This window comes from Toxotes jaculatrix, chromosome 2 (genome assembly GCF_017976425.1).
Source record: "Toxotes jaculatrix isolate fToxJac2 chromosome 2, fToxJac2.pri, whole genome shotgun sequence".
Classification (NCBI taxonomy): Eukaryota; Metazoa; Chordata; class Actinopteri; family Toxotidae; genus Toxotes; species Toxotes jaculatrix.
Genome location: NC_054395.1, coordinates 12,957,911 through 12,978,353, shown reverse-complemented (window position 1 = coordinate 12,978,353; position 20,443 = coordinate 12,957,911). Strand labels below are relative to the sequence as shown.

At 40.4% G+C, this 20,443-nt stretch overlaps 1 protein-coding gene across 1 annotated transcript; it reads right to left on the bottom strand.

Annotated features, from left to right (window-relative positions):
• Nucleotides 1-1,270: 1,270 nt before the first annotated feature.
• On the bottom strand, nt 1,271-19,693 carry kif5aa (kinesin family member 5A, a). The gene is made up of 29 exons (XM_041052955.1): nt 19,565-19,693; nt 15,743-15,830; nt 15,579-15,652; nt 15,037-15,141; nt 14,749-14,797; nt 14,539-14,594; nt 14,347-14,434; nt 10,499-10,623; nt 10,228-10,332; nt 9,320-9,468; nt 8,516-8,664; nt 8,229-8,407; nt 7,839-7,907; nt 7,486-7,692; nt 6,979-7,125; nt 6,630-6,818; nt 6,271-6,388; nt 6,036-6,097; nt 5,782-5,891; nt 5,458-5,559; nt 5,233-5,293; nt 4,965-5,036; nt 4,228-4,332; nt 3,533-3,749; nt 3,207-3,381; nt 2,933-3,012; nt 2,572-2,611; nt 2,113-2,198; nt 1,271-1,366 (listed from the first exon to the last, which is right to left on the bottom strand). Exons 1-28 carry the CDS (start codon nt 19,691-19,693, stop codon nt 2,120-2,122), a joined length of 3,129 nt encoding a protein of 1,042 aa, XP_040908889.1. The 3' UTR covers nt 1,271-1,366; nt 2,113-2,119.
• Nucleotides 19,694-20,443: the final 750 nt, after the last annotated feature.

Below are 20,443 nucleotides of genomic sequence, written 5' to 3'. Positions count from 1 at the left end.
TTGGAACTTTTTTTATCTGCTCAGCTCTGATCCTGTCATATAATGGAGAAGGAATCTGTGTATGCATGAAGTTGAGGGAGGACAAAACTGCTGCTCTAAAAAGATAATTTAAATCTACTTACAGCTATTGGTGTACTAAAGTTTCAGTGCTCTAGAAACTCTAAGATCTGCTCATATTTAGCATTTGAAAAGACGATATCTTAGTATACTGTGATAAGAGTATAATCAGTAGCTCTAGAGGTAGTAATTACAAATGTATGCACATGACAGCATGTTAGTTTGATCATGAAAAATCAGCTCTTGTTAAGGCTCGGTAAGTAGACTCACAAGGTGTGGGTGCAATGCGGAGAGAGGGAGCCACGTTGAATGGATATGGGTAGCATTTCCTGAAGTGTAAGTGTAAATGGCATCATACATCTGCAACATCACAGTTTCAAAGCAATTACAAAACATTTCCTCCATACAGACTGCGGGTCTGGGCTGGACTTCCCTCATGCATTTTGCATCTGATGTCTTCCCCTCCTCAATAAAAACTAGACTCAGATGTGGTTTTTGTTATTTTTCTTGCGCTAAAACCACAACAACCCAGTGATGGACTCAAACTTACTTTAAAATAGAAAATCTAAAGCACTAAGACCAGGATCGGGATTAAGGGAAACCAGCTCTCTCTTTCTGTGACATCTGTCGAAGTCGATCAGACGGTTCCCTCGCAGCATGCCAGCTCCTGACTGGAATCATGACACATGCAAAGATTTGAAAGCTAACCCGCTAAGAGACATGCATGCAGAGTGTGGTTCTTCTGTTACAAGCTGGCGTTACACGCTATGCTCTTATTTATGACAGAGAAAAAGGTCATGTCTGCCTACAGTATGTCATCCATGATTCCCTTAAGAAGATGTGCGCAGGGGGACAGTGGAGGCTGTGCATTCACACAAACAGCTGCTGGTCGAAAACCTCTACTGGAGTATACAGCACTATATTATTTACAAAATGTGTACTAAGTAATCAGGGATGAAGTCAACCCCACTTCAGTTCAAACACCTCCGGATGTTATCAGCATCAGTGATTTCTTTTGACAAATTGCAGTCATTAGTGGAGGATTTTCTATACTAATAAAAAAAATGTTTTTTTTATTTAATTTATTTCTTGCACTGTCTGAACTGGAAGGGACTGGACACCAAACCTGAGGATGAGAGTGGTCACCATATGAACGAGGAGGCAGGGGGGCTTCATCTAGTTAGAAGACTACAGGGCTACAGATCTTCATTGTCACCTTCATCAGTGATGCAGTGGAGGGACAGGGGAGACAGGCTGCATGCAGATGGGAGGAGAGGGTCCTTGGACGGGTACAGTACTTGGTCATCATCTGGAGAGAGACAATGAAAGGAAGTCATTGTTTGGAGGAACACAGATATGTGCTTGAGTTCATATTGGATGTGTGATTACTGATGGATCAAAGTGTAACAACAGATTAAAAAGCAGTGTTTTGCTGCCCTCTCTGGTTGAAAGTTTCACCTCTGACCACATCCAGCATCAGTGATGGGTGTGGTTTGATGCCAGCAGAAATGTGCTTTGTTGTATCTGTTACACACCCAGCAGTGATATCACAGGGTCCTGGAGTTCACCTGAGCATCAGCAGAGCCAGGTGAGAAGTTAAACTACTGGAGGTCACCACAGACAAGATTTTCAGAGGGTGACTGTTACTCTTTCCTTTTGCTTCTTTTAATTAAGTGTGTTTTTTCAATTAAGTACAATTAAGTTTTGAACTGATTTTCTCCTATTTATGAAGCCATATCAGTTTTTATGAAAATGATTTTGCATGGACTGAAAACCTGTATAACATATTGTAGGTAAACCATCACAGCAAAATCATTTTCACTCAACTCTCAGCTTTCCAAAACATTCCAAAAAATCTAATTTAGAAAACAACAAGCTAACATGGAAACTGTAAAAATGAAAATGTGATTTTGTTCTTGTCTTCTTTAGTGTTCAAGGTTTCTGTTGGGCAATGTCAGATGTCAAACTGTCCATGGAAGAATCAATAGTGTGTGTGTGTGTGTGTGTGTGTGTGTGTACATGAGAGTGTGTTTGTATGACTGTGTACTTAGTTACCATGGAATTAGCTTGCAGCCGTCTCTTGCTGAATGATGTAGTGCCTATTTGAATCATCCACCTCGCTCCCACAGTGAACATCACTCCTGTTAATGTAGAAGACAAACAAACACAAGACTCAGTAAACAACCGACTACATAATTTTTATCGACCATATATCTAACTCCTGCTGGATGCTGCATTTAATATCAGTCCCATGAAGAACAGGAGCTAAACTGACAAGTCAACTGATTGCAACAAGACAAGAATTTTCATTTCACTTCACTTCAAAGGCTCCAACAGAAATTCACTCCTCCTTACATAACTCTCACAGAACTAAATTTACTGTTTAATGATTAATCTTTTTTTTTATGTTTTCAAAGCAGGAAACCTGTTAACTGTTAACTACAATCTTAAGTTAGTTAAAGTCAAAGTGACCAGAAACAGCTTAAACAGCTTTCTGTTTACTGACATCCTCACCTGTTGTCATTGATGTCTCTCGTTTCACTGATGCTGTTACCTGTTGGAAACAAACAGCAATTTGATTTTATTGATTAATGAATTCTATCAATAATAATACTACTTCAGTAATGCTAATAACTATTATGAATGAATAAAATAATTAATACTAGAAAATAATAATTGATAGTATAATTTAACAGAGTGTACACACTGATGTAAAACCAAGGAACTCTGAGCCCGAGAATAATTATCTCATATATTCAATATAACGATCAAGTAAAAACTGATTTTATAGTAAAATAGTTGTACATGTGCATGTGCATATACACATGTGAACATTAGCGTGCATACAGGTATATGTGTGTATGACTTTCCTTACCGTTGTCAATGTTGAGAGGGTAGGACTCCAATATGTCTCCATTATATCTGCCTGCTCTGTAGCCCAGTGCTGTGGAAACTCTGTGTAAAACACCAGAGAGGAAACAGTAAACAGTCAAACACCAGCAGAGCACATGAAGTTATGAATGAAGATGACTTGTCACATCCTATTAATTGATTAATTGATATAACAAAAGGTAGATAAGTATACAGAGCTGACTTTAAAACCACGTCATGTCTGGCTGGAAAAGGCAGAAGAAAGGATTCAAACTCACGTGTTGCTTTGGACAGAGTTGGGGTTGCAGTTGACGCTGGCGGAGTTATGCTGTGTCATGTTGTTCTGGAAGAGAGCGTTGCTGTAGGCGTTGCCGTGTTCAGTGGCACGGATGTAAGCATAGAATGGGTTTGTGGGAGAGCAAACTGGAAGCTGCTTTGGTCTCACTGGCTTTGCTGTCGGATGATAAAGTGATGTAAGATAAGGTTAAACTGTAATGACAAAATAAAACTGTATGTTGCATGTCAGACATTTTACTTATGAAAATACCCGTCCCCCAACAATGACAAACAAAAGCATCAATCAAATCAAACTTCAGTGCAGTACCAATCTGTGCTGCATGGGGGCGCCGCATGGCATTCTTTGCCCTCATGGCATCCTTGATGCGGTCGACCTCCTGCTGATAGCGGCGGCGGTCCATCATGGCGCCCTCCTTGGCGTCCCTCAGTGCAGTCTCCAGGGCCTTAACTCTCTCAGCAGTAGACCGAAGACGTTTCTCCAGCTTTGGAAGCTCACAACGCAGATCTGCATTGTCACGAACCAGCTGGAGAAAAAGAGAGAGTGAGTGACAGAGGGAGAGAGAAAGAGATAAGAGAATCAAGAAGTTGCAGTCAAGTTGCATTATTGTTTAAAATACACAAAAGCCACTCGGTTCCAATAGTATGATGCAACACAGTTGAATCACTTCTAATTCTCTACCAGCCAGATGCTGGACATCTGACTAGAAAAATGCATTTACTGTAGTGCCAAGAACTGTACAAATTACCTATATCACAAATAAATTGTGGGCTTTAACATACTGTAGTTACGTTGTTTGAAGTATGGTAAGTATCTTTTGTTAAGTTTCTTTATGCAAGTAGTGGGCAAATTATTACCTCTTGGAATGAAAACAGCAGAATATCACTGTCTCCAACTCTAGTATAAGTTAAGCATATGATAACAGTCCAAGCTGCAGAAGATGTTATAGTTATAAGTTATTAGTTAAAAGTTAGTTCCTCTCATCCTTTCTGTGTTTTTCTCACCTGTTTGTGAACCTTTGTAAGTTGGTCCAGGTTATTCTCAAGAAAGGAAATCTTCTGCTTCTGGGTTTTAGACCCCCCGCTATCATCAGGCTCCATTTCGGAACTCTGCAGAGGAGACGACGGCGCAAAAAGATAAGAAAATAAAACAGAAAGCAAGGTAGGTTTTCTACTGCTCCACTGGCAGAAAGAGACTGTTAAACCTGACAAGGGCTGACCGAAGTATTCAGTGACTCACTGATTACTTTAAGAAGTGCTTAGACTTCAGGCTTTCAGACTCACTTCATTGTGGAACAAAACCTTTCACCTTATTGGAGATTCACATTAATAATCCTCTGATCTTAACTTTCGACATCCCTCTCACCCGACCTATTCAGCTTTTCAACGGATCAGTGATGGGGGACAACATCTCAAGATTTTGGTCAGCGGACACTTTTGGCTACAAAAGGCAAAAACCCCCTTTAAGGCAAAAATATATGTTGCACAGTGACCTTTTTCCGCCTTGGGGGACTTTTTCTTTGGATGTTTATTCCACTCTTCTACATAAAATGTGTATTTCTTGTGTCACATACATGATATTAAAATGTCAAGGGGATAAGCGTTATGGAGGATGTTGTTACTAATTCTACAGAGGTTGATCTGGAGGTATTAAGGTCACAGATTCTTTAAAACCCTCTTAACATGAAAGAAAAAAAAAATCCTGAGCCAATGCCTTCTCTTGTCCTCTTTCAGCTACTTACTTTTTTAACCCGCGACGTGAGGTCTTGAACGAACAGCTTGCGCAGGTTGTGGAGGGTCTGGAGTTCGCGGGCCTGGAGGACAGACAGGTGGAGATGAGGTTAGGAAGACAACTGTGGTTTGAAACAAGACCAAGATTATAAAAACAAAAAGAGAGCAGACTGAGGAAAGACAAGACTGTAAGATATGAGGACAGAGAGTGAGACACAGCAGGGGGCGATGTTTCAGAAGAGATACAGGCAGATAGATAAAGGTGTGTATTTTACTCACGACAGTCTCCTCCAGACCCTTCAAGTCCTGTTTAGTCTGCTCATGACGTTCGTGCAGGAATCTGACAGAAAGCAGAGCAAAACTGTAATTATAAACGACAATATTTGCGTGTACTTCAGGATATTGTAATGTTTTATGCTTTAGAGCCCCGTGCTGGACTTTAAGAGGAGGTAAACTGGACTCTTCCCAGTTAGTCCTGAGATCTTGGACCTCCGCAACACTTACGAGAGCTCCTCCAGGCGCTCGCTCTTGGTGCTGTCCTGACTCTTCAGATGTTCAAAGTCAGCACGAACCTGAGCCAGCTCCAGCTCCAACTTGGAGTTACGACTGGAGGTGTGAAGTAACAACACACATGTTCAGGAGGAGAAAGAGACACGGAAGAGTTTAGATTAAAATGAATATACAGCAAACTTGTTGATTTCACAGATAATAGGTAAACTTTTGAAAAGATATCTGTAATATGTCATTAACTCTAACAGTATATAATGATTAACAATAATAAATTATCTGTTGAGTAAATGGAAAGAACAAATTAAGATGGTGACAGACTCAGTGAGTTCATCAATGATCCTCTGCTTCTCATTGATCTCATCCCGCAGGCGGGCCAGCTGCTTGTGATGGAGGCCGCGGTGAGACTCTCCCTGCTGACGAACAGCCTTCTGGAAATGAAGAGAGGGAATGTAAGACGTCTCTTAAACGGTGCTTCTGAATTAAAATTTTTTAAATAAAATAAAAAGCCACAAAGTCTGTTTGAAGTTACTCTGTTTAACGGAGACAATATGAGGGTCTGATAAGGCTCTTACCTTCACATTTCCATCCTCAGTCTCACCCTTCTCTCCATCCTTCTCCTCAAGCTGGGAGTTATCTGCAAAAAGAAAACGAGAACGAGAGCATTCAGAGTTACAACCTGAATAAAGCTTGAGGCAAAATCCCCCAGAAATACATACAAATGGTGTATGCTATCCCCTCTTTTCTTTTGCTTGCATATTACTTCTGTGACTGTGTTACTATTTTGAAATGTTGAAATGTGCATGTTACCCTGGTCTTGCAGCTTGGCCAGCTCTTCGCTCAGGGAGTCGTGGCTCTCCTCCAACAGCCTCTTCTTCTGCTCCATGCTCTGCATGTAATCCGTCAGAGAGCGGATCTTAGCTTCGTGCTGCGCAAACACAAACACAAACACCCACATTAAATCACAGGGGTTGCATAAAAACCCTCCCATGACCAACCACAAATATTCATTCACCATCTTTCACCAGTTCTTCTGTTCAATATTCTGTTTATTTTTTCCTTATATTTCTCAATTTGGCCTAGTTTTTCTTATCCATCTATAAGCTATACCGCTGCATCTTATTTCACAATGCCACATCCCTTCCTATCCCTCTCCTCCGATCCATCACCTGAGAAATGAGGAGCTGGCAGGAGGAGAGCTCCCTCCCAGTCTCCTCCATCTTGCGGTGGCACTCCAGCTGCATGTTCTCCAGCTGCCGGCAGCGCTTCACCATGCTCTTCACCTCTGACTTGATCTTGCTGATGTAGAGGCGAGCCACAGTGAACTCCTCCTCGATCGCACCGCTGATCTCCACCGGCTGCAGATTGGAGGAAAAATCAAGATCGACATCTCCTCAAGGGTTTCTCCACAGTCATGTGTAAGTCGTTAAGAACACACTGTTAAGGGTCTTATAATGTACCTATATGTAAATGTTGTTCTCTAATTTAAACCTCTTTCTACACTGTGATTCAACTCACCAGCTTGATCTCCCCATTGCCCACGATGGTGCTGAACTCGCTGAGATCCCTCATCAGACCATTGAGCACGTCAGCGATACGCTTCCTCTGCTGACCGCTCACTTCCTGCATACGGGACAGCTCTGCCTCCAGCTCCATCAGACTGGCCTGTTACAGAGAAAACAAGAAAGAGAGAGAGTCAGTGAGGATTAGTGAAGCTTGACCATTTTAGGATGAGTTGCACAAGATTTCATCAGTCAGACTCATGACCCCTTAGTTATGGTGATTTAAAATAATCATCTTTTTAGCCCCATCTATGGATGAAATAAAATAAGGCTCTAATGGTTTTTCTCCAGTACCTGACTGCCATCTAACTCCTGCAGTATGTTCCACTCATGAAAACTGCCCTGCTACAGCTGGTGCTTGTCTCCATGTGCAGTGAGCAGATCCTTCTGTTCCACCTCCTGCCTCTGATTTCATCTCTAATTCTGTCAGTCTCACTTTCACACCATTCCTCTTAAAATGTACCATTTTCTGGGCGAGCTGGTCGGCCAGCAGCTGGTTCTGCAGCCCTTTCTCCTCCACCTCCTGGCTCTTCTGGTCATAGTTGATGGCCAGCTCCTCCAGAGCCTGCAGCACCTCCTTCACCTCAGCTTTGGCGCAGTCGCTCTCCACCTGCAGCCTGCCAAGTTCAGCCTGGACCTTGTCCCCGTCGCCACGGGATGAGGCCAGAAGCTGGAAGGAGGGAAATGTGGTTTGTGTTGAAAGAAGGAAACAGATAGAGACCTTCAGTTTGAAATGTATGTAAATTTTATTTAGTGACAGTTTGATAGATTTCTCACGACACAGTGTGAGTTTGTTTATGGTTTATGTGTACCCACCTCATCCTGGTCCAGCATCTGCTGCTTCAGTTTCTCCACCAACTGGCACTGCAGGTTGATCTCATCATCCTGTATAAATGATATAAAAATACCAACCTCACAACCACCCACACTCAAAGGCTTGCATTTGTGTATGCACAGCGGTGGCCCAGAAAAATTCAGAGGTTGTTTCTCAATGACAGTTTTCTATTTATAAATCCATAATTAGATTTCTATCTATCGTTGTATTTCTTTGATTAAAAAAACTACGATTTAAAAGAACTATAATACAAAAATAACATCTGTACTTACACCAATCATTAGAGGTGGAATTACAGCAGAGCTTATCTAGAAAACTGAGACCTGAGTTGTCCCTAATCAATGATAATGATCATGTTTGCGTCTTTGAACCTTGTCATCCAGCTGCTTGTACAGCTTGCGGATCTCCTCCTCGTACTTCTGACGCTCCTCCTCGGAAATGCGGACCACAATGGAGGAGGTGTCGTTATCCAAAATGGGGCGCTCCTCCACAGACTCGAAACGGGTCACCATGTCCGAAGTAGTCCTCTCAGTCTCAGGCACGTTCTCTCCTGAGGGCAGGAATGAAGGGACAAACAGGACATAGAGACAAATATGTGAGTATAATGCAGTTCTGTTTACAAAGTCATGGAAGTCAGAAAATGCTTAATGCAACTCACCATTTCTCCAGCGGTTGAGCTCGGTCTCCAGCTTCTGGATGGTGTCCTTCAGGGTCTTGTTCTTCTCCTTCTCCTTCTCGAACTTCCTCTTCCACTGCTCCGCCGTCAGCTCCAGGTTGATGGAGGCAGTGTTCCTGATGGTCTTGGCACTGTAATGGAGGAAGACAAAGACAGAGAGACAAGGACTGATGATCAGTCTTTGTGTTTAAGTTAGTTTTATGTTGGTGGTGTAGTTCCAAGGTCACCAGACGAAGTATGAGAGAAAACTACAAAAGAAGAGGAGGCTCTGACACAAACATGATGCCTGATTTTTTTAATATCAGGTAATAATCTGGTCTTGAGACCTTTAATGAACCTTCAGACTTAAAAAGAGATTTATTTCCTCAAAACAAATATATAATAAGTGCCATATATTGTATTACAGTGTCAGTTAGCATCTGTATCTGCTGTTTGGATTTTATGTCATGTCCAAAATAGTTCCATAATTTTTATTTTTTTTATTTTATATTTTTTTATTTAATTAATTCAACCCATAATGTTATGGGTGACCTAGTCATCACTGAATGTGATATAATGAAGTGGACAGTCTCAGTTAGCATCTTCTATGTCTGGATTTTAGTAGGCCACGCCCAAACTAGGTCACCTTCCTGCTTTGAGGGGTAAATATAAACAGTTTAGCCCCCTATTAAAATGTGGCACCATGTGAAAAAGCCATAAACATTGTTCGTTTTTCTGCTCTGTGTCGATATTTTTGTCTTATTCTAAAAAGAATGATTCATTGACTGTATCCACAGATGTATCTACCGTTGACCAAACATCAGAGTCGACTTGGTCTCGGCATCGTTGTAGCTGGAGGGAGAGCAGCAGATGAACATGGTGGTGCGACAGTTCCCACCGAGAGAGTCCTGCAGGATGCGGGTCATTTTGCTGTCACGATACGGCACATGAGTTTTCTGCGGGAGAGAGGAGAAGAGAGGAAGAGGTTATACAAAGAAGGGAGAAGAGAAGAAAGGACAGTTACAGAAAGAGAGAAGTGAGGAAACGAGGACAGAAAAAAGAGAGAGAGGAAAGATCAAGAAATGTGTGAGGTGTTTCTTTTGTTTCCTGATTTTGTGCTTCTGCAGAGATTCATCAGCAGATTTTATTTAGCACTTTCCCATTCCCACTGTTTTCTCCATTTTGGATCCTTACAAACCCCAAAACTGCTCTCAAAAGTGGCAGATTGATTGTGCCGCATCCAACCAATCTTATAATTGGCAGGAACAGTTTTGGCATTTCACAGCCAAACCTGTTGAGTTGGCGGAAAAGAAAGAAGAGTGTGGGTACTGGGCAAGATGCATTTCATTAACAAGTCAACAGGAGGGACAGAGCTCCTGTACATGAATGTTCGAAATGAGACAGAGAGACAGTAGAAATGGCAATGGGAATTCAACTCAGTTTATCTAAAAATCCCCAATTCCACTAGTAAATCAAGCTACAGATGTTTCAAAAGTGAATTTCTTTCACTTAACTTAAAAATATAGAAATATATCTCCTACTCCACATCAGCTCCTTAAATATCTCTCATATTGGCTCAATACTGACAAGTCAGTATAATCTTTTGGATATCTACTTGGCTGTAAACGTATCTGTGATTCTGTTACAAGCACATGGCATCAATTTTTACTCTACTGCCTTTAAAAAATGAGTAAAGCTGCGTGGAAATGGCTTACCGTGCCCTCAGCCAAGGCAGAGATGACATTTCCCAGAGCTGAAAGAGACTTGTTGATGTTTTTAGCCTCATCCAGAACAGCTCCAGCGGCTCCGGTCTTACTGACCTGGAATAAAGGCGAAGACAAAGAAAGTGAGGTCAAGCATGAACCATGCACAGCTGAAGAAATGAGACAGAAACACAGGTGAAGACCAAACTAAATAAAATGTAGCATTCATTTGAAGGCTGGGGGACGATTTTTTAACAGTCTTTAACCCCAGAGAGTCTCTTACCTTCTCACTGCCAGCCAGATCCACCAGGTAGAGTTTTCCACACAGCTTCTGCTCAGTCTCCACATGCTCCTGCTTGATGTTGATCAGGAAGATGCTGTGGCTGCGAGAGCTGTGCTCGTTCATGTCTGCACAAAGACAGAAACAGTTGGGTCACATAAAGCAGGACGTTTGACTGAACTCTTAAAACTTTAGAAGTCTTGCAGACTAATTTGAGGTCATTTATGTGTGCATTTAAAGAGCTGTATCTGTGCTTTTGAAAAGATGTGCGTCTTTTTGTTCGACAAGCCATTACTGCCGCAGAATGACATCAGCACTTCACAGAGTGCAGATTAAACACAGCCCTGATCTAAATGCCTCTCTCCATCGGACCTCCTCACAGACAGAAAGTTCAGGTTTCTCTATAGATGATATCTGAGGGTATCACCTCAGTGTCTGCAGTGTCGTGCCATTAGTCTGCTATCAGCACACTGCTCTGCAGCACAGTGAGTCAGCAAGCATTAACAGGAAACAAAGAAGACAGTGCTGCTCTGGAACGCAGCTTTCAGCAAATCTGGTCCACTGCTGCTTACGTTCAGTTGATTTTCAAGGCTGGATTGTTGTAGAATTTGATTATCGTCACATTATTACCATTAAAAAGCTTTATATTATTTCTGCTCTACAGAGAAGATGTTCTGTAATTGTGGGTGATTTTTAAATTCATTTTTAAAAAGAGACAAGACCTATTTAATTTGTCCCAATTAAAAAATTTGTCTTGGCGTCCAATCAATAAGCAACACATCCATCAGTTCTCCTACAATTGCATTAAAGAGATAAAACAGTAGTCCACACAATCCCCTAGTTCATAATACATACAGTATATGCATAGCTGTTGTACAACCCCATTACAATGACACTGTGTACTTAAAGTCATATCACAGAGGCAGAAATTAATATTTATAGTAATTTAGCATGCACCGGGGGACTCTGCAGCTTCTGCCAGAACACATGCTGCAGCTCCGTATGAGTTGGGTCAGACAGTATTTTATTGGCCTGTCTGGTAAGAGATTGCTCATAGATCAGCTCAGTGGATGGATGATTTATAACACCCATGTTCTTTTATAGCAGTTTGTACCAGACAAGCAATCTGAGCTTTCATTTTTTTAGCATACAATTTACCACACGAGACAGGACGCTACAAGCAAAAACACTCTGTAGCTGAGTAAATGCTGATGTGTGCAAAGAAAAGCATTTATTCAAACTCAAACTGTTAATACATATAAAATATCTGTTATTATGTTTCAGCTTCATCCACCTTACATAAGACACAAAGCTTCTGAGAGGACTTCATCGTACGATATTTGAAGAATTGGATTTCTAGATAAGATTTTGTATTTTTTGTACTTGTCAACTCATCCTAACTGGAGGCACACTCCTGTGTTTACTCCCGTGTTTATAAGTATTACAGATATAAACACATTTTGAACAGCATTGAAAAACTATGACACTTTTGTTGTCATTAGCCTTTATAGAGGTGTTTTGAATTTTTACTAATTTTTCATTTTTCATGTTTCCACACAGATGCTGTATTCAATCTACTTTATTTTGAATGTGAGCATCACTCTGACCCGTGATTCATTTCACTGGCTCATTACCTGCATGCTGAGAGCATCAGATTATCATTGTCAGGAACATAAACCCTAGTGATGCAGTTTAAGATGATTAGGACTCGCACTGAGAGCAGGAAATAGTAATTGATTCCTCTGTAGCTGAACTAACTTCACGATTGGATATATTGATTTCTGCTGTTTCTGTGGTGTGAGTAGTAGTAGTGGTTAGTACCGGTTTCTGTTTAATGGGTGGAAATGTATTTGCTTAATTTCCTTTTTGTTCAGAAACTTCCAAAGAACTGACTCTTCTTTGTTTGCATTAACTAAGCATTTGATTTCAATGAGATGACCATGTACGTGTTTTTACCCCTAATTCATTAGCAATGTAACATATTGCAAGTCAATCAATGTGTCTCAAATTTAGGCAACACATTGTCTGTCAGTCATATTCATCTTCTTGGATAAGAAAACACATAGCTCTAGTCCTACAACACAGGGGATTTGAAATGGCTGAAAAAGTCCAAGTCAATCATTTTTCAGAAGAGGCCTGAATGAAACGACTAATTTCTTGAAGAATGTCACAGACAGTCTGTTGTGAAGACGATTCAGCACAGTGAGCACTGGGGCACAAAATACATTAACTCTGAAGAAAGGACTGAGCAGTTTTAGATTTATTACAGTGAGGCAGTCAGTGGTGTTTTTGTTGAGCACAGAGTCCCAAAGCTCATCTGAACCCACTCCTTTCACTTCAGTCTGCTGACGAATTCAGCGCTGTGAGTCAGCACAAGACTCCACCACAGAAATAATAAATTAATATACTGCCTTGGTGCTCAGACAGTTCTCAGAGGAGGTTCATTATTGTAAATTTAGTCTTTTGAAATAACTCCGCTGCAACACAAACTCTTTTTTGACAGTAGTGAAATATGTTTAATTAAAAAATCTTAATAATGAACTGACAATGGAAATGAGTCTTTCAATTATTTCTAAATAAATAAATAAAACATGTAATCCTTTTTCGATAATCTTCAAAAAAATGTAAATTTATTGCTCTTACTGAGCATAATAACTGCATTAACTGGTGATTAGGTCATATATTATATCAGCTGCTATTTTGCACTGTAATAAAGTGTTGTACAATGAAGCTAAAGCATCACTCTGACCTGTGAACCTGCAGTATTGGAGCCATTAGTCAGATATTATTACTGGGCCAAAGACGAGTGAGTCAGCAGCACAGAGGCCAAACCACAGATCAGGAATTACAGATCAGGGAGCTTTTATTTTTGTAACATCAATTAAAGCTAAAAACATTGTCGCCAGTTTACTGAATACTGCTCTGTCAGAAAACAGCTTCTTAGATGAGCAGAGAACAGAAGCTGTTTATATCTGCTACTTGGAATTATTGCAATAATTAACCTAGGCAGAGACATTGTTATACTTTACTTTCTACAAATCCACAATAACATATATGAGTACAAAATTCAGAAAAACTGCTTTTACCTATTATGCTCCTTATAGGTGGAATAAGCTTTAGGACTCTGGACTCTGTTAAGAAATGTTTTATACAACAAATGCTCCTCTTTTTCTTAATACTTCTGTTTCATCACTGCACATTGTACTTATATTACTGTCTACTGTTAGACTATTACTGTTCTTCTTTGTATTTTATAAGTCATCTGTCTTGTATCTGTGCTACTGTATATGTATGTATAAGATTGTTGATTTTTACACTTTCGATACCTTTGGTTACATTATTTTCTTTTAGTTTTGGTTTTGTATTTGCAGGGGACCATTGTGACGGCGTGCCTTGCTGTGAATTGGTTTTCCCTGAATAAATAAAGAACTACAATAACTGTCCATCGCTGCCAATTACATTACAGTGAACTCCATCTGACAAGATCTTATTTGCTTTCATGAGAATGAATAAAGCATGTAAATTATAGCACAGTGTAACACGAAGATTACATAACAAGACACAATAACAGGCTACATGAACTCAGCTGTCAGTTCACGCAAGAGTAACGAGCTGTGAGAGCTACTGCTGGCACCGTCGAGAAACCAACACTGGATTTCGTGCTCTGATGTGGAAGCAGAGCTGCGAGAAAACTTACTTTCATTCTCAAGAAGAGAGGAGGACTGAAAGGTTTCACTGTAAACAACCTCTTGGGTTCTTTCTTTTATAACACATCAGATTTTTGTCTACAATTGTAGTATTCATGTGTTGATTTATATCATGTGACGCATTATCAATAGACAAAGACTCACTGGTCACAGCGACATGACGGTTAGCTTTGCCCTCGTCGATCACATCCATAACCTCGTCAGGGCTGGAGACAAAACGTTCTGTACATCCCTGAGACAGAATATGAGACATAATTAATATCAAGGATCTGATGCAGTCCAAAGACAGATTTTCACCTAAAAAGACAACACATAAAAAACACTACTTTGACAAACCTTGACGTATGGCACCCTATTCTTATCCTCATGAACAGACAGGTTGGTCTTTGTCACTAAAAAATAGAGAAAAATTAAAATGGTGAGTGCCTTGTACAAGTATTTCAGAATGAAGTACCAAAAGAGAAGGTGCTACATTAAGTTCATTGTATATCACAGTCTGGAAAATCAAAACACTGTTTGATTCATGAAGAGTTCAGCAGCACTAACCATCCAGCAGATCACGGATTTTGTCCATGTAGATTTCAAAGTAGGAAACCTGTTGGTGATGAGAGGAAAATTATGAAACCAAATTAAAATGAGATTTAATTGTTTTACAGCATTAAACATTTTAGTAGCAAGATGCAAGTTAAATTACTATTTTACTGGTCTGAAACAAAAGTACATATCTGCAGATAAGAGAACACATTGGAGCACAAAAAAAGGATTTTAAAATGACCATGTCCAAACAACACATTAGAAATCTAACACAACATAAGACATTAACTCATCCAATACCTTGATGTGGAACTCAAGGTTTTCATCCATAGCAAATATATGGTTGAAAATGTCCTCAGCGATGCGTGGAATTATACCCATCTGGTGAGGGTCATGGAGCTTGCCCTGCAGCAGGATGTCACAGATAAAAGCATACAGAAGTGAATGGGGAGTTCATGCTAAAATGGCAATAGCTTCACATCAAATGTTGGTTAAATTAAGTTTCATGAAATTAAACGGTTTGGGAGAAAAAAGAGAAAATTCTATTTTAACCACAAATATCTAACCAAAGAGAATCAACAACAACAAAAAAAAACAGTGTTGGAAGAAGAGCTCCTCGGTCACTCTCCAGTAGTTTTCAAGAACTGTTTTCAAGAACCAAAAACCCCCCTTGATAAACAGGACAAAAAATAACAACGGAAACATAAGAAAAACTTCACAGTGGTTGTACAAACACTTTCTGCAGTTTCTTTTAGTTAAATGTTTGCAGTACACAGATTTCCAAATCTGAGTGGATAAAATTAAGGTCCATTTAAAAAAATCTCTTGCTCTGAACACTGCACCTCCATGGTATGAGTCTTCCCGGAGGAGGTCTGTCCATATGCGAAGATAGTGCCATTGTAGCCACACAGCACATCTATGAGTCAAAAATGAAGAACAAATGAGTCCACAGCACATGCATTTTTAAACAACTTTAAGTATTTTGAGTGCAGCTATTTGTCCGTACCTTTGACAATCTGCTTGGCACAGGTGTTGTACACTTGCTCCTGGGTGGTGTTAGTTGGAAACACTCGGTCAAAGACATAGGACCTCCCCTGTGAAGACCATGAACAACAACAAACAGTTGACAAAAGGACATATGAGAGAATATAACTGCTTATTGTCAAATTCAGATCACATTTTCAGTTTTCAAGTACCTTGTGTTTTTAGCTATTATGTGTGTGTGTATCTTTATTCTTTAATTTCTTTTCCAAGTGCTACCCATCTGTATCAGCTTTGGGAAATGATGTCACCCTGAGAGGTGGTCAGAGACTGACTGAGGCGCCTGAAGCTTGAAACTGACTGACTCATCCTCACATGCCTGAACATAAAAATACCAATAAGATATACACTCATCTGAAACAGGTTATTTTTAAACCTTTAAATGTCATTGCTCTTAGAAAAACACATTTATGTTACTATCCAACAGAATATATTGCTATTGCTACTGTTGTGTGAAAACATAAAAAAACAATCTGTCTTTAAGGTTTGAGAAATGTCTCGCGATGATAGCACGCTTTCAGAATGTCTTTTGGGATGTTTAAGCTCAAAACAAGTTTAAATGGTTTTGATAATGACAAACACAAACTGACATAAGGTATGCTGTTCAAAACTTGTCAACAATTAAGCCAAAGAGCTGTAGAAGAGCATGTAACTCATCTCAGGTGAAAATATAAGAATGTGTTGATATGTTGTGTTTTCACATAATATGACACATCAGTCTGGACATACAGATGTGCTCAAAATGCCTTAGAGTTGATACCATTTTTATTGATGGCTCGCTCAACGCTGCTTTCATCTCCCTGGCAGTAAGTACACAACAAAAGAAGATGATATCAGCAGAGAGTGAGGAAGCCAGTTCTGCAGTGCTTTTTCTCCCAGCTAGTCAGAGCCGTATTTCATCCAGGACCTGGCAACTTCTGATAACGGATCAAGGTGGTTAAAAAAAAATTCTCTTTTTTCCTTCTGTAACATCTGTAACTCTGTAATTGAGCAGGTTTTCTTAGTGGGGATGAAGATAAACTAATACTCATTTCTGTACTATATTTTAAAATCTGTACAATTATTTTGTTAATATTTAACAATTAAAACACCCATGAGGCTTTGAGAGTGAACCAAGACTCATGATATATGTTTTTACTGAGGAAAACAATATATATATATTTTAATGCTAGCCTCTGAAGCTAACTTCAACATGTTATATCCCAGTGATGCAGTGATATCAAGCCTTTTTAACCTTTAGACATAGGCTTTCCCCCCTTTCCAGTCTCTGAGCTAAGCTAAGCTAACCATCTCCTGGTTACAGCTTTGTATTTACTGGACATAGGAGTTTTTCCCAGAATGTTACTTGCTTTAAAATGACAGCATGCTCAAATGTACCATCCAGTGCACATTACACTATCTTTGAGTGTGGACTTTCAAGTAAACAATTGTCCAATAGTCATAATGTCCTTTTGATTTTTGCATTGATGTCTTGATGACACATTTTAGAGCAGCTTGGCATTTTATTTTGGACCAGATCTCATCATACTGTAGGATGGAGGCTAAATCCACAGTAATGTATTTTGTTTATTTCAAAATTTGTCTGCAAAACAACTCAGCTCCTCCTAAAATCCAAACAACTACTGTGTGACGCACTGACAAGTGACTCAGCCCTGACAATCCTCGCTGCAGAAATCGGGCCATTAAACCCCTGAATGTCACCGTCCCATCTGATACAGAGGCCACAATGCAACACAACAATGCGAGCTGCCAGAACATGAGCCGTATTAAATGTCATTAACAAATTGACTCATCTGCAGACCCGCCCCCATGACAGAGTGATTTAACAGAGAGAGAGACGCTCAGTCCCAGGATGGGGGTGTGGGGTGGGGTGGGGTGGAGGAGTTACAGAAAGAGACATGAAAATGGATGAGCAAAGGAGAGACAGAGACAAAAGGCAGAGAGAAAGAAACAAGACTGAGGAAAAACTGAGACAGAGAAACAGACAGACAGATGGAGACAGTGAAAAGAGACAGCAGGTCAGTCAGAGATGTATGAGCTCGCTGGATGATTATTGATCCTCTCTGAGGGCAATTAGAGAGATCAGTTTCTGACTCCACTGTCCAACGTCATGCTGAGAGGAGAGAGGAAGGTCAGGTTGAGATGTTTTCCATTATTGCAGGAGGAAGCTTCAACATTATTCCTCCATTTAAAGCTAACTATTCCTCGCCTTTTACCCCTCTATGTAGTTATCATGTACTCTATTTGTATGCTGCCTTTAATCTTCTTCAGACCTGAGTTGAGTTTACATGTATAGCTGTTCTCATTTCTTACAGGCTGACGTGCAGATCATAATTTAATGAAACTGATCTACAAGCCTGTAGCATTTTATTTGACCTCATTTACACTGAAGGTACTTTGGCTACCAGGGATTGAATCAATTCAGTTTCAGTTCTCTGAATTTCAAATGGAACCAAGAGAACCAAGTAGCAATGGCCAAGTCACTATTCTCAGTTAGATCTTTGCACCAAAATATCTATTTATCACACCTTTTTGTCTATAACTGAAACACTAACACCACACAACAGGGGACAAAAATAAGCACGGTGATTATTTTAGTCCATTGCCAATGAAAGTCACCTTGTTCCAAGATTTTTCTGGAAATCTTTTTCAAGTATATTGAAAAAGGCAGATGGAAATCAAGAAAAATGGCAACTGTCAAAAAACAAAAACAAAAAAACTGAATGCATCAGAAACTAACACTGAAAATAAGCCCACACCTGCAGATCTATATCTTTTGATAAATTAAAGTTTTTAAAAGAAAATAATGTTTTTATAATATAATTAGATGGAAATGTTTAGCAGTTTTCATTATTGTGATATAAATGTCTTTTTTCTAGTTTTGACTAATTCAAGTTCCCTGAGTGAAACGTAGCATTCATTCCAGTAGCTTTGGATAAATGCTCTCTAGCTATTACACATTTAGAATTCAAAGATGCTGAATTATGCACTCTGTGCATAGAAATGCATCAGCTTTAAAAAAAAAAAAAAAAACTTAAACTAATCCTCAGTTTGAAGGGAACATGCAGCATCATCAGATTTGGGTCCATCCAGCTCCCCAGCCCCTCCAGAATTCAACATCAACCACAAAGACTGTCACCAGACTTCACCTGTGTGTCCCACCAGCATCTGCTGAGTAATACACCAACAACAGAGTAGACGAGAATAGAAAGCTTGCATGTGCTGCAGGTTTGTCTCCTTCATTAAGGAGGTTAATAAGAAAAAGGCTGATTAACTTAAACACCCAGAGTGAGTCAATGTGAGCCTTGAAAACACTTTACAAGTCTAATCCAACCTTTAATGTACCTATGAAGGTTGTCTTACAGTGTGCTGTGAATCAGGATGACTAAAATAGGGCCATGACTGACTGATACAGGCCTATAGGGGAAAAAAACAACTCACAGTTCCAAATATCTGATGTTCTTGATCTATTTCACAGTATTATGTGTAATCTTATTAGGGAGGGTTATGTATCATTCATGCTATACAGTGCAGATCCCAGTCAGCTCATGCAAAAAAGGCCAGCCTGCGCATTTTAACAACATAACGTGTATTTTTGCTTTGTCACGTTAAGTTAAATTACAGATTTCAGGGGTTGAGACGTGCGGTATTTCCCAATGCTGCACCGATTATCGTGCTTTCCTGCACAATCCACAACCCAAACAGATGGGTCCAGCAGCTGATGATTTATTGATGAAGGGGCCTGTGTGTGCACAACAAAGCGTCTCCCTTTTTTTTTTTTACTCACCCCGACGACGACAGTGTCGTCTCCTTGGAATTTGGGGAGAAACTGGTCCCCGCGTAAAATCTCCGACTGGTTGAGAGGGCGAAAGCGACACAGCACTTTTATGTTGCACTCCGCTGGGACATCGGCCATTGCGCAGATTCAAGGAGGAGGAAGGATGCTGCTTTCTGCTGGTAGGGAAGATGCTGCTGAGGCTGGAGGCGATCAGACGCGGATAGGGGCCTGATCTCACCGTCAAAATAAAACGACGAGAGATGCGCAGAGACTTCGACCTTCTCCGTCGAGAGGACTCTGTGGTGGTTGGAGAGGTTGCACGGTTTTATCCTGACGAGGCCGAGAGAGGTTGCGATTTATTTATGCGCAGCTGGACGGTGTCTCCGAGTCGCAACGAGGCGGACAGGCTAAATTAGATTAGATGTCAAACCGCAAAACGATGCCCTACATCATTAAAAAAACCGACTCTGATGTAGCTCGATTTCCTCTGTCGGTTGATTTGTCTTCCTCTCTTGCGTGTTTTTTTTTTTCTTATGTTTTTCGGATGCGGCGGTGGATGTGAGTCCGGCCGGTTGAAGGTGAGATGCTGCTGGAAGGGCAGTGAGGTAAAGCTGCTGATGATCGGCCTGCTTTGGTCGTCACAGCGCCCTCTATAGGCCAGTCGAGGAAGGGCGTGGTCTGCATCCGCCTCTTTAAAGTGGTACCCACAGCCTCAGCATCACCAGCTCAGCATCCTCACGGGCAGGCGGAAACAAGAGCGCCAAGCTGCAGCGTCACATCCGAGTAGAGAAATGAAGGATAACTTCATTACTTTTTGTATAAAGCAGTCACCAGGCCGCGCTGATGTAGTGACTAATCATCCCAGCCATATTTTGGCCCCTCTGCAAG

Bases quoted from the DNA above. Each gene is read 5' to 3' on its own strand.
- kif5aa (XM_041052955.1), bottom strand. From the start codon at position 19,693: ATGGCCGATGTCCCAGCGGAGTGCAACATAAAAGTGCTGTGTCGCTTT. The intron at 5,892-6,035 runs GTAAGAGCCTTA...CTTCATTTCCAG, and splicing joins CTGAGGATGGAAATGTGAAG to AAGGCTGTTCGTCAGCAGGG. The intron at 5,560-5,781 runs GTCTGTCACCAT...TCACACCTCCAG, and splicing joins ATCATTGATGAACTCACTGA to TCGTAACTCCAAGTTGGAGC.